Consider the following 14,024-nt stretch of genomic DNA (forward strand, 5'->3'; position numbering starts at 1 on the left):
AAGGGGAAATATTGCCTGCTCTGTAGAGGAGATGGTGATTATGCATTTCTGGCACAAAGCCGGTGTTTGTGATTGTTTTAAAGGCAGAGTCCAAACTAATTAAGAAATACAACAAAGAGCCCATTTAAGATTGAGATTGATGATATTAAGGGCTTTAATTAATAAAAACTTAAAGTGTTTTTAAAATTGTTATCACTAATGTGTGTCATTGTTATTCCTTCGGTAGTTTATATGGAATGATACAAGTTTATTTGCAGTGTAAATTCCATGTAGTCGTTTTGTGCTCTGATTTCATTCTGAACATATTTCACAGTTGACTTGTTTCCAAGGAGAGATATGAATAAGTGTGAAAGTTTATTTGATGAATAATTTACACTTTGCAGTTGATGGTCGACCTTCCATGAAAATAACGATTCCTTCCTTTAATCTCATGCACCAATGCCTGTATTTTTTTATTATATTTTATACCGATTTCAGCTTTATACTTCAGATGGAAAAAAACATGAGAATTATTACAGACTGCAAATATTAACTGTGCATGTTCAATGTATAATACAATGAAACTGGATCATGAAATTGAAATGCTCTATGGCACAGAGAAAGTATGAATCTAAAAAGTACCGGTAATGAAATTGAATCATTAGAAAATAAAGAAGACATCTGTGACCATGGGATAAGGTGTCTAGAATAGTTGTAAGCATGCTAATATTGATAGAGTGTATACATGTAGTAATATATGTTATCCTTGTCTGTGATTCAGTTCAATTCATAATCATACTTTGTAATACATTTCCAGTCTCATTTTTTGCATGGCTTTTCTACAGTCATTATTCAGAAATGTGATTTGCATTTGATGTTATCATTAATGATGCATTCTATTAATTTTGTGTTTGTTTTGATGCACTACACTTAACCTTTTATTATTATCAATTGAGCATTTTATATTCTTCTGTTTTCCAATAACTAACAACAGCAGAAGAAACTTTCAAAAAATATTTGGTTATTGTGATATTTATTGTTAGTGTAATGTTTATTGTTGTTATTGTAATGTTTATTTGAGAAATGTAGAGTACTCGATTGTACTCTCTCTATAGGTGTTTTTTTTTTTACATGTTCTATTATTGTTTCTTGTATTTTTTTTCTTATGACTGGGAATAGTAATTGGCTGTAATATCTCACTCTGCCAAGGAAATCATGTGAATGAAATCTTGTACTCACTCCAATGAAAATTAAATTTGTTAAAATGATCTTTTCTTCTTTATCCTAGATACCTGCACGCAGACGATCATCCCTTTAGTTCGTAAATTTTGTGAGAATGCCATGAACAATGAAGATTCTACCCTACCCTCTGTTGCTAAGCAGTTTGGAAGGTTATGCCATGGGTTATCAGGTGAGAAAATAAAACAACTCACTCAAGCTTTCTTAAGAGGTTCTTTCACTGAGTGACCTATGATTGCAAACAGTCACTCTGTTCAGACTGTCCCCCGTCACCCTGGACATCCCCCGGTACCTGGGACATCTCCGGAAAATCAACAGTCTGGACGGTCAGGAGGATTTTCCCCTTCTCCCGGTTCTGTCCCCCGGGTTTTTTTAGGAAGAGCAACTTTGGTTTGTAATCCGAGTTTTTCTTGTTGCAAAGAAATATTTCAAAAAATGTCCTATTGAATGTATTTTTCTGCAAACAGTTAGATGGCGTCACTGAAGTTCTTTCTCATTTGCCTATATGCTAGCGACCCCATGACCATATATGGTTCTTGTATAAAGTCGACCCACAGAGATAAAAGTTGCATCGAATGTTTGCAAACTTTTCATTGTTCATTTCAAAACAGTTCACAAATTAATTTTGATGTTCAGTTCACAAATTAATTTTGATGTCCCAAACAAACATAAGCATTTGCAATACTCATCAGAAAAGTTGGTGAATCCAAAATTCGCAACATTCCTATTAAAGCATTCACTGCTCAGTGAGATACCCTCTCTTAAATGCTCATACTTGCATCTGAAAAGTCAAGGTTTTTTGTCTTCAGTCAACAGTGTGCAGGTTTGATTCTCTATACTTTGCCAATCAGAAGATTCAGAAGTTTGATATTAATTTAATTTTCATTGCAGTTTGAATAGTATACAAATAATGCATGCTGCTGAGTGCGTTAGTGGCAAAGCAGTGCCAGGTTTCTTTAGATAGGTGCCGCACTGTGTACGAGCCGCTGGCGGCGAGTGCCCAGTGTGCACCATCTGAAGAAATCAAGCTTTCTCTGCATTTACTTTTAAGCATGACAGAGCAAGTGCATTATTTGTTATATAAAATAGCAACACAGAAACAAATTCTTAAAAGGTTACAGTACAGTTTTGTTGAACTTCTCCCGGAACTTCTTCTGAACTGGTCTGCCTGAGCGTGCAATGTCAATTTTCATTATGCACCTTTTGCACTGCTGTGCAAAAAAAAGTTGGATGTCATTGGCCCATCGCAATGCTTGAAATAATACACCTATTTTATAAAATATATGCATGTACAGGTATGTTAAAAGTAAATTCTTGTTTTTCCCCTTTTGCAGTAAATCTCACAGAGGAATTGAAACTTTGGTTCCTGAAGTATTACTACAAGCTGTGTTCTGTAGGGCTGAATGAGAAAAGCATCAGTAATGATAGATTGGTGAGTTTATTTAATTTTCTCTTGAAAAATGCGAATTTTCTTTAATTTGGGGGTAAACCATCCAGTGTTTTTGTTTTGAATAAATAAGTCCAGTCTTCCCAAAATGTAATATGGTCTTTCATTTAAATGAAATGTGTCCAATTTGATACATATATTGGAATGACTTGCAGAGTCAAAGCATACCACGGCTTTGACTTCAATTCTTCTACTCTTTGGAGCTAATGGCTCGAATGAATATTGGAGCATTCCATGAAGATTAATGTCGGTGATTTTCACCCACTTATGTTAAAAGCTACTGAAAATCCTGGCACCTGATTGGTTAAGAGCAAATTGGTCAGTGAAGATCACTGATCCTCTGAAGGTATCTTCACATGGCTTCAAGAAAGACATCATTATCTGGAGACTTCACCCCTGAGAGCAATTACTTGCTGGTGATTTAATGGCGCAGAGCAATTAAGCCTGGAAAGTTTATGACACTCTTTAAGATGCTAATTGGAATGTGAAAGTACCCTTGATGCTTGTTTACACTTAGAATGAGCTCCTGTGGGAGGAGTTTGTTGTGTAATTAATGTCCTTCTTTGTGATGAGGTTGGGTTGCTAACGGTGATGAAATAGACAGGAAATTATAAGTAATCTCATATGGAACTCCTCTGATTTCTACTTGATAAAACTTGTTAGTTCTTGGATTTGATAAGGGCTATGGGGCTGCCTGCTCTTGCATTTACTCTATCTTTTTTTTTCTTTTTTGAGGATTTAGAGTAATTTCAGTAAGGGTAATCTTATGAATCCTTGTGTTTCTACCTATCAAGTTTCCTTTTGATTTAGGAAAGAGTGTTTGGAGGATATTAATCTGGTGAAATAAAGGGTCAGCGGAACGAGGGGTGTTGGGGCTGAGGGTGCTTCAGCCCCCTCGCCTTGTTCAGTATAAAGTATGCACAAAAACATAAAAATATGTGTTTGCATGTCACCTCCCAATAATAAAAACCTGTATTTAACCTCTGCAATGGGACTTCAAAATGTACTGAGTTCGATATCAGCAAATTATAACCATTATTTTATCTACATACTGTACAAACAACCAGGGCTCTGGCCTTGGATGTCGCCATTTATCTATTCACATGTATTTGTGAATGATGAAGATTTGGCTCCTTGTTGTATTATTCCCATTCTGTTTTGGCCTTTCTATTGAAGTCATAACCACTGTAATAATATGATGACTTCATAAGGTGATATATCATAACCTTTTATTAAGTTGAAGGGATAGGACCATTAAAGATGGTATAAGAATGATATGTTTTGTGATATTTTGCCTAGGAGCAGTCAGGCGCATCGTCTAATAGCTCCACTAAGGTGACTATTACTTAGATGGCGTGATGTAACACACTCTTTGCTGTGATAGGGTGCTGCTTAATATATATTTTCCTACTAATAACTATCCTGTCTGTTTTCCTAACTCTCACCATGCCTCTTTTTTTCTTAGATATTTACATATCATTGTGTACATTTATACTGTTTCTGATTTAATTGCAGTGTTTTCTTTTATATAAAATTTTAATTCTCTATCTAAATTTCTGTCAAATTCATAAAATTTCTTTTTTTTATACATGTATCATCAAGTTTTATGCCTATAACCTCTTTGATCAGACATGACCAACAAATTTTAAGGCAATTAAAGGCAGTTGCAATTTGCGCTTGTTATTTGCATGTAAGCTGTAATTGCTCCCTGAATGAATGTGTCTATTGACATAGTGGATCTTATATTACCATATCAATCCATTCACTTGACTCCCTATTTACTGTAGTCTTCTTGTTGATCATGGAGCGGAGAGAAAAAAATCATCACTGCTCGCTACCATTCACCATTTTCGATTTCAATTTTTTTTCCCCCAAATTTTGTGAGCGAAATTAGACCCTCTCTCCCTACCGCTCCGCGACCGCTCCAACAACGCTCGGGTGGTGTGTCCAGGCCTTAAGATCTGAATAGAGCAAGGCTTTTAAGGGGTGATCACACATCACTGGTTTAGATGGCAGTTTGCCTGAAAAGTTTGATGTAATCCGAGCCCCTTCACAACAGAGTTTGCCCACGGTGGTTTCAATGGGATACAACGAGGTGTGTATTGCTTTGTTAAGCAAGCATAATGCAAAAGAAATGTGAAATGTTTTAACCAACTCGAAGCAAATTGGCCATATGGGCTCTAAATCAAATTGCATTCAGTTTTCAGGGACAGACTGTAATGAACCGTCATCTAAAGGGGTGAAGTGTGATTGCCAATTTACAGTGACTTGATAACTAATGCCGACTACCAAACAACATTCATAACGAAATACCAACATACTATACAAGTCCTCTACACCATTCATCCATTATTAAAGGACAAGTCCACCCCAACAAAAAGTTGATTTGAAATAAAAAGAGAAAAAAACAAGCATCACACTGAAAATGTCATCAAAATCTGATGTAAAGTAAGAAAGTTATGACATTTGAAAGTTTTGCTTAATTCTACAAAGCAGTTATATTCACATAGGCAGTATGCAAATGAGGGGGGGGGGATGATGACATTCACTCGCTATTTCTTATGTATTTTATTGTATCAAATTTTCTCCCCGTTGTCCTGTGAAACAAATGTTTATTCCTCCCTGAACATGTACTACCATTCTCTTAACATTATATGGTTCAGTCAAGTTGGGCCTTATAGTCGAATCTGTAAAAATTGGAATATTGTATAATTCAAACAATAAAAAACAAAAAAGAAATAGTGGGTGAGGGATATCATCGACTCTCATTTGCATGTCACTGAGTTGTTCATGTAACTGTTTTGTGAAAAATAAGTGAAACTTTAAATTGTCCTAACTTTCTTATTTTACATCCGATTCTGATGAAATTTTCAGTGTTATGTATCTGTGATTTTTCTCTATTGATTAAAATCAACATTTTTCTGTGGTGGACTTGACCTTTAAATACATGGTATATTGCAGCATGATTGTTCTTGGAGCTGCCATTAAAGGCTACAATGTAGGTTGGGTTCAATAACAGGGGATGTATTTCATGGAACAAGATAGTGATGTTCATGGATGATTTTGCACTGAACCAATCAGATGCAATGATTTCACTAGCTTATAACAAGTTGCCTGAGAAAATCTCAGACTATTTTGTTCGTGAAATACTTCCCAGGGTATTTGACACCACAAGGTCACTAGTGTAATCTTTCAAGGTTAGGTGCTTATGATACACTTGGGTGATTCTTAGTATGGTACAGTTTTTGATCTGTAATGCAACTTGTGTCACATGCTTTATACATATGTGTTGCTGTCCCTGTGGCATCCATATAAAAAAAATATGTGGCACAAATGTTTGAACTGTGATGTCACAAAGGGAGAGAAGTTAAATACCCACCCTCTGTACTTTGCCTTATTGCATCTCTCTAAAATCTAAAATCACTCTACAACATGATATGAAGGTAGCTATGAGAAATTGCTTTCAACTAGGAAAATGGCTTGTCAGAGGAGTTGTGCTATAAAATCCACTCGAAAGTAAATGTATTTTTGATGACCCTGGATCCTTGAATCTGGTTGTTTGGTGATATGAAAGAGTATGATTGTATTTTGTTAAAGGACAAGTCCACCCCCAAAAAAGTTGATTTGAATAAAAAGAGAAAAATCTAACAAGCATAACACTGAAAATTTCATCAAAATCGGTTGTAAATAAGAAAGTTATGACATTTTAAAGTTTTGCTTAATTTCACAAAACAGTTATATGCACATCGTGGTTGATATGCAAATGAGGAGACTATGACGTCGTCCACTATTTTATTATATGAAATATTCTAATTTTCTCATTGTCCAGTGATAAGATTAATTTCTCCCTGAACATGTGGAATTAGCATTGTTTAATACTATATGGTTCAGTCAAGTTGGTCCTTATTTTCAAATCAATAAAACAATGAAATATTGTATAATTCAAGCAATAAAAAACAAATTAAAGTTTGTGATATATACTGATCATTCTTAGGGTAAGGAGTTTATTTGTTATTAATGCGTACATAAACCTGTAGTTCAGACTATGATATGTTTTAGATCATATGATTTTACACTTCATTTGAAACAATGTTTTCAAGATGTTAGTTTATATTTTATATGACTTGCCCATCATTTATGCAGTAGTATGTTTTTTCTATGAAAAGCAGATAATTACTCTGATGGACTCTAATCATCTCATTCATTAATTTTATTTACTGCTATAGTTTTAAGTTACAGTTATGCTGCATTTCAGCTGCAGTTGTAAACATAAAGGTGATTAGGGCTGCATTCATACTACCTCATACATGGGAATCACAAACATGAATCATAATTAAAAAACACAAACCTTAAATAATCATGGTAACTGCAGAAGCAGTTTAGTTTATAAATCCTCTCTCCAACACTGTTTCTCACTTCAGTCCTAGCCAATGAGCCTCATATACCCTTTTCATAAACCTATCCTCCAATTAGCCGCCTAAGAGTAATGCGGATAATTCAATAAAAATTGCGTTCATAAACTCCGAAAATAAGCCGCATTATTTTTACGAGCGCCCGTCCTGAAAAAGGCAGATAATCGCCATGACAACTGGACACGCCCCCTCCGATGCGGTTGTGTTGGAAAAGGGTGACCTTGTGACCGCACCATGGCAATTATCCGCATTATTTGGAAATGCGTTCATAAACTCAAAATCTTATCCCGATACCGCTATTATGCGGATAATAGCAGCATCAGAGTAATGCGGATAACTCTTGTCCTCCAATTTTACGACCAAATTATGCTGCTATTAGCCGCCTAATTCATAGTAATTGGGTTTATGAAAGGGGTTTTAGTTTGACCCATAAATTACAGGTCAATTTCAACGCAGGTTCCAATATTGCAAGAGATACACAACATTGATTTCCTATACATGTGTATGGCTACTGTGTAAAGTGAAAGCGAAGAATACTCTTACATTATTATTTGCATGATGTAATAATCATTTTGTTTCCAGTAGTTTGAATAGAGTATGTTTTTATTTGACATTTTGCGAAAGAGGTTCTGCAGAAACTTTTTTGTCCAAACACCCCTTCCTAGTTTCATGTTTGTGTTTTGAAACATGTTTACTTTTACTTTTGACTAAAGTGCATCTGTAATGATTTTAGGGTTAAAAAGTGGTGCATAAATGGACCTATACAGCCAAGAAGTACTGTAAATCAAAATCTTTTTGATAATTTTGAAAGGATATGTCTTTATAGATCCATCCTAATATAGATGGATCCCTCTGTACACAACTCGGTTTAGAGCATCTTTAGGCGGTGCTGCACCATCCCAAGTTTGCTCAATCTCGAGATTTTAGCCCTATCAGCCCTCTTCGCGATTAATCTCGAGATTCAAGAAACCCCATCTCCACCATCGCAAGAAGGGTGATTCCTGCTCTAGCGAGGCATCAATGCATTATGGTCTGACGCCATGAATAAATAATCCGGAGTGCGTCTGCACCTGTGTATTAGCGCGATAATTTGTAAAATAATGCGCTATTTTGTAAATAATCCCAAGTTGACTTGGGATTGCAATCTCGAGATTAATCCCACGAACTAGCGCGATAATTGCGTCTCCATTACAAATAATCTCGAGATTGTTCAGATCGAGATAATTCGCCGGATCAGATATAGCACGCTAATTTGAAAACTCGGTATGGTGCACACGGCCCTTTGTAGAAAGAAAGGGTATAGGAAATAGGATACTGAAAGAGAAAAGGAAGAGAAGCAGCGATGACAACATATAAAATGCATGAATTAAATAATTGAACTGATAAGTGATGATCAAAGATAGGTGAAAAGCCTTGATCACTAATGTCAGGAATGGATAAGGAACCTTATGGTGGTATAAGGTTAAATACATTGATAGATCTGTATTATACAAGAGCCTGGCAATACTGATTTTATTTCTAACTTAAGAACAACTCATTCTTTTGCCTATTCTTCATGATCTCCTTCCTCTATGTTATACATTTTTAGAGTGATTTAACATTTAACAACTTAACAAATCACACTATACACATAATATAATCTGTGTTATCTGTATTCTCCTGTTTACAATGTATCATGCTGTTTATAAGAGGCCGTTCTCATTACGCTTTCTAAAACTAGTTTACTGGAAGCCAATTCAGGAAACCAGTTTGGAAGATCGCTTTGCTAGCGTTCCCACTTGATCACACGAAAGTGGTTTTCAAAATCACTTCACGTAAAGCGCTCTTGTTGCTATGGAAACACTCTCAGTGGGGTGACACCGACACGTTTCGCGCGAAATTCGAAACTGCAGCATGGTCATTCTTCACCTGTCGTGTGGAGTAGCGCGCTCAAAAAATGTGCGAAGATTGCTTCCCGAAGAATGGTTGTGTCCTCACTTACGCTAAAACCAGTTTAACGAGGCAAAGCGATCTTGAAAACTACATCGCTAGGTGGTTTCCAAACTGGTTTAGAAGATCGCTTCCAAGACCGCTTCGACCGTTCTCACTACACGTTAAACTAGTTTCCACTAAACTAGTTTCCAGTATACTAGTTTTAGGAGCATAGTGAGAACATCCTCTATGTATCATGACCCCAAAAAGCATACTTCAGTGTTCACTTTGGACATTTGCGTGACATACTGTTTATGAGAGTTTGAACGAAGGAAAAAGAAAAAAGTGTAAGTGATTTTAATGATGGAGGGGGGGGGGGGAGGTGTTCACATTAGCATTATTCCTGATTTGATTTTTTAATCACTAAATGACACTGTATAATTGTAGTTGGTCCAACACTGAAGGGGATGGGACTATTGGAAAAAAATTGAGACTGGGGCTCTTTTTGATGTTTCTGATTATTGTAAATGATCTTTTGATTTGGACCCAATAGTAATTTACAGGACCATTTTGGATATTTGGGGGCTAAAGTGCCCTCAGCCCCCCATGCATTTTTCCCCTGCTTGGGAGAAGTATGAAATGCGTGATGAAGAATAAAAACAAGCATTGTTTCCAATCCCACAGAATTCACCAATGCTGTCCATGTACAGAGAGGAACACAGGCTGACAGAATGCAGGCAATATTCTGCATATAACTTCCCTGTAAGTAGGATGAGTATGATATTAATCATATACACCACCCTTTGTATCTGTTTATTGGTGTAGATTCTTTGATATGATAACCACTAAAGTGGAGGTGCCGTGGCCGAGTGGTCTAAGGCGCCTGGCTATACATGGAAAGTCCGGGGTTCGATCCCCGGCCGCGGCACTTATGCCCGTGAGCAAGGCATTTAATCTACATTGCTCTTTTATCCTGCTTTCAAATAAATGGAAATGCTATATGCAGTACTAGTAACAAGGTGTGCACTCGTTTTCTTTAAAAAAAAATAAAAAATAACCGCTAAAGTTTAACAAGGTAATGTGGATTGCATAAAACATCACATTGGCCTCTTTGTGTAAAGTTACTATTATGAAACTTTTGCCTTCTAATTGTAATTACCATGGCAACGGTATGCTTCATCCAATCAAGGATTTTATGTAAGTTACCATGATGGTATGCAACAGGGTCTTGTCATGGACTGAGTGCTTTTTTGATATATTTAACAAAAATAATTCCTAATTGCCCTTTCTATTGTGTCCTGGTAGAATGAAAAGTATTGAGTTTTATGGAGGTTGTTTTTCTTGACTTTGTCTTTCAATAGTTCAAGATGTTGTTCGTTGGGTATGTTGTTACCTTCTAGATCTCTATATGCCAGAGCAGATCATATATGTCTTCATAGTAATTATATTGACAATTTAATAAATAAAAAAAGAAATAAATTAGAGTGGCTACTATACTGCATAGGCCTTTTCTTGCTCATGGCACTTCAGGAAAGTCCAAATACACATGAACAAATGACAGAATAGAAATAACATAATACACTGTCAAATCATTGAGAGAACAAACAAAGTAAGTTAAAAGGTATCTACTGTTAATGAAATATTATACTTCTACTTGTTTTGATTTACATCTGTCTGATCCTTTGATAGTGTATGGTGCTATTTGCTGGTGCACGTAAGTTTAAAGCTGAACTCATTGAGAGAACAAATAAGTTAATATGTATCTACTTGTTGATGAAATATTATATTACTACTTGTTTTGATTTACATCTGTCTGATCCTTTGATAGTGTATGGTGCTATTTGCCGGTGCACGTAAGTTTAAAGCTGAACTCCATGGAACCTTTGCCAGTCTCTGTGATGATCCTCAGCCTCAAGTCAGGGCTACTCTAGCATGTGGTTTTCATGAAGTAAGTAATACTAATCAATATGAATAATACGTGGAGAGTCGTGGCCCAGTGGATTAGTCTTCTGACTTTGAAACAGAGGGTCGTGGGTTCGAATCCCAGCCATGGCGTAATTTCTTTCAGCAAGAAATTTATCTACATTGTGCTGCACTCAACCCAGGTGAGGTGAATGGGTACCTGACAGGATTAATTCCTTGAATGCATGAGCGCTGAAAGGCAGATCGAGCTAAAAGCCGGGGTAATAATAATTATAAATAATGCGCCTCTGAATAGAATATTTCTAGATAGATGGTGCTATAAAAATGCCTATTATTATTATTATCATAGACCTACCGTGTGTCTAGGAAAACAAGGAAACACAATTTGAGAGATTAATATCACAGGCATTGAATATGTTTTGATGGAACATTGTACCCTAATGGAGAGATGTGGGACAAAGTACTTAGTGAATCGTTCACACGTGACAGATTACATGCGTTTAACACCGAGGCATTTCAAAATAATTTGCACAGAAACACAATTCAGTCTACTCTCATTCCGACGTTAGTGAAAGAAACTTACAATATATCCAAGGGAAATGCTAGCATCCCTTTTTTTATGCCATGTCAGTGACTTTACTCAACAAATCTTTACTTAACTTTTTGTGCAACTTGGTTTTGACGAAATTTTAAATGGGCTGTGCTCATCAATGTGTGAGCCTTTCATAGGCCTATTGTATTTGGAATCAAAATTAAAAAAAAATCATAAATTTATGACGAAAATTAAAAAAAACATGTATCACTTGCAAACGTTAGAAAAAAAAGCGGCAATTCTGGTTTCCTTTTTTTCTGGGAAGCACTGTCTATCATCAGAATAATTTTCTTGGTATCGCCTGCATTGCAGTTTGCTGTGCATTCTTGTTATTTTTTTTCAATTTTTAGTCATCGAGTAGGCCTATCAGCAAATTGATGAATGACTTTCAGGTTGCTAGGTGAATTTCAAAGGTCAATCGTTGGTCAAATCAATTTAAATGTTGCAAAAAAAGGTTAGGATTTTATATTTTAGACATATATATTTGAAAATATAAGAACAAATGTTTAAAAGATTTCAGAAATTAGACGAGTATAACAGAGATGCCAACCCTCCCGATTTCATCGGGAGGCTCCCGAAAATTCATCCCAACTCCCGCCCTTACGATTACCATCCTTATCCTCCCGAAATTACGATTTTTTGAATTGATCAAATTGGATTGGAAGGACACGTATCGTCTGCTAACTTTGGTATGTAGTAACTCCATTACGTTCGCTGCTACTAAATTCTGTGTGTTAAAGGTAGACAAATAAGGAGCAGCGAAAAGCTGGTGCATGTGATATGCCCAACGGGAATCCACTGTGCACCAGGCCGGTAGGCCCGGCTAGTTTGGCGAGGCATGTGCGCTCGCGGCCACTGGATTTGTTGAGTCGTGCGGTGGATGAGACTGGTATTTTTCTTTCAGGTTCGTCACTAATACATCTTTCAATGGGGCATAATAGAAGATTTCTTCATATTCTATCCTGAAAAAGCAATTTATTTTTTTGTGTTTTTTTATTTACAGGTGGCTCATCTCTTAGGAAACAATGTATCTTGTATTCATGGAGAGCTGGTTAGTCTACTCAAAGATGAAAATCTACAGGTATAGTAGTATTATTATCAACCATGGGGGTGTTGATATACTGAATATAAATTTGATTATAAAATCATCTATATATTTACATGCCATGAACCAACTATATTCTAGGGAGAGGAAAGAGCGAATTAACCCTTCTTCCCCAGTTGCACAGTTAAGTAAGCATTAAGTTGCTTGTAACACTGTTAGGATTATCCTAGTTGAAAATTTATAAAATATTTCTCAATTTTTTTGAATTTCTTTTTATAGTTATTCTAATTTGTTTTTGCTTATGTTAATCTTCTTGCACAAGTCATATTGTTTATTTGTTGATTTTAGAATATATGTCAGATATTTTTTCAGTAACCTGGATAAGCTCCTCCTTTAGCAATAAATGTATATTGGGGTATATTATTGAAGCCAACACTCTCCATATAAGTGTTCCCATATTTATATAAAGATGAATATAATTTGTCTTGCAAAGTGATCTTCTCTGAAGCCTCTACATTGATTAATTCTCTGCCTTGGAAACCTTGATAAGTTATTTCGTATTTGGTGTTTTCAGGTTTTACAGGGTATTACATCTCACCTCCCTGAGACTTTGGTAACATTCTCTAAAGGAGCACTAAGCAGTAGTGGTCATCATCTCGATAATAAGGTAAGCAAAAGACTTCCCTCTCACTGCAATTTTTGTATGCATTGTAACAAGAAATGATGTTATTGACAATTTACACAGCCTTAGAAACTCCCCCATTCATATTATAATGTAAATAGGATTTACATATTGGTCTGCAGTCGGCCCATAGAAATCTTTACTAGGCCTGGGACTTTCGGGTTTTTTTCTCTTCGGGTACCCGTGGTAATTTTCGGGCGGGTACCCGGGTACCCGAAAATCATGTCGCTCGAAATATGACTGGTGGAAAAACCCCATTGGTGACGTCATCAAGCCAATGCGACGCAGGCCAATTTATGAATGAAAATAAAGTAAGCATGCGCATTGCAAGCCTCCCGTGCGCCACGCAGTATTCCATCGAAACAAGTCTGCAATACTCTGTCACCTCGTACCAAAATCAACCTACAATTCCACTTTTCTTTATTTCATATGAATTATGAAAGGTATTCTCAGAGGATCTGTTTTCTCACCGATACCGCACAGGTAAGCAAATATTTATTACTTCTTGCTTTTCCGTCAAAATCTTACGAAGTAGCGTCGATATTACATCGTGTTTGTGAGTTTGTAGAATCTATCGCTACGTGAACAAAGTCAATTGATTTCCGGGTTTCGGAGCGTCAAATGCGCCAGCCAATCATGATCGTGTTACCATTTTCGGTTTATGATGAACTGAAAATGGTATCAAGAACGTGATTGGCTGGCGCCTCGTATGCTCCGAAACCCGGAAATCAATTGACTTTGTTCACGTAGCGATAGATTCTACAAACTCACAAACACGATGCAACATCGACGCT

General features: G+C 36.3%; 1 protein-coding gene across 7 annotated transcripts in view; it reads left to right on the top strand.

Annotated features, from left to right (window-relative positions):
• Nucleotides 1–14,024, top strand: part of LOC121418257 (serine/threonine-protein phosphatase 4 regulatory subunit 4-like) — a 67,128-nt gene that overhangs the window by 30,665 nt on the left and 22,439 nt on the right. For 5 of the 7 annotated variants that reach the window (XM_041612015.1, XM_041612012.1, XM_041612017.1 and 2 more), the window contains 7 exons: nt 1,268–1,390; nt 2,553–2,650; nt 3,965–4,000; nt 9,673–9,750; nt 10,817–10,936; nt 12,507–12,584; nt 13,123–13,215. In XM_041612015.1, the coding sequence (XP_041467949.1) occupies nt 1,268–1,390; nt 2,553–2,650; nt 3,965–4,000; nt 9,673–9,750; nt 10,817–10,936; nt 12,507–12,584; nt 13,123–13,215 (626 nt within the window). The remainder of the gene's footprint in view (nt 1–1,267; nt 1,391–2,552; nt 2,651–3,964; nt 4,001–9,672; nt 9,751–10,816; nt 10,937–12,506; nt 12,585–13,122; nt 13,216–14,024) is intronic. The other 2 variants (XM_041612014.1, XM_041612016.1) reach the window with 2 other exon arrangements.

The sequence above is a fragment of the Lytechinus variegatus genome, chromosome 7, assembly GCF_018143015.1.
Source record: "Lytechinus variegatus isolate NC3 chromosome 7, Lvar_3.0, whole genome shotgun sequence".
Taxonomy (NCBI): domain Eukaryota; kingdom Metazoa; phylum Echinodermata; class Echinoidea; order Temnopleuroida; family Toxopneustidae; genus Lytechinus; species Lytechinus variegatus.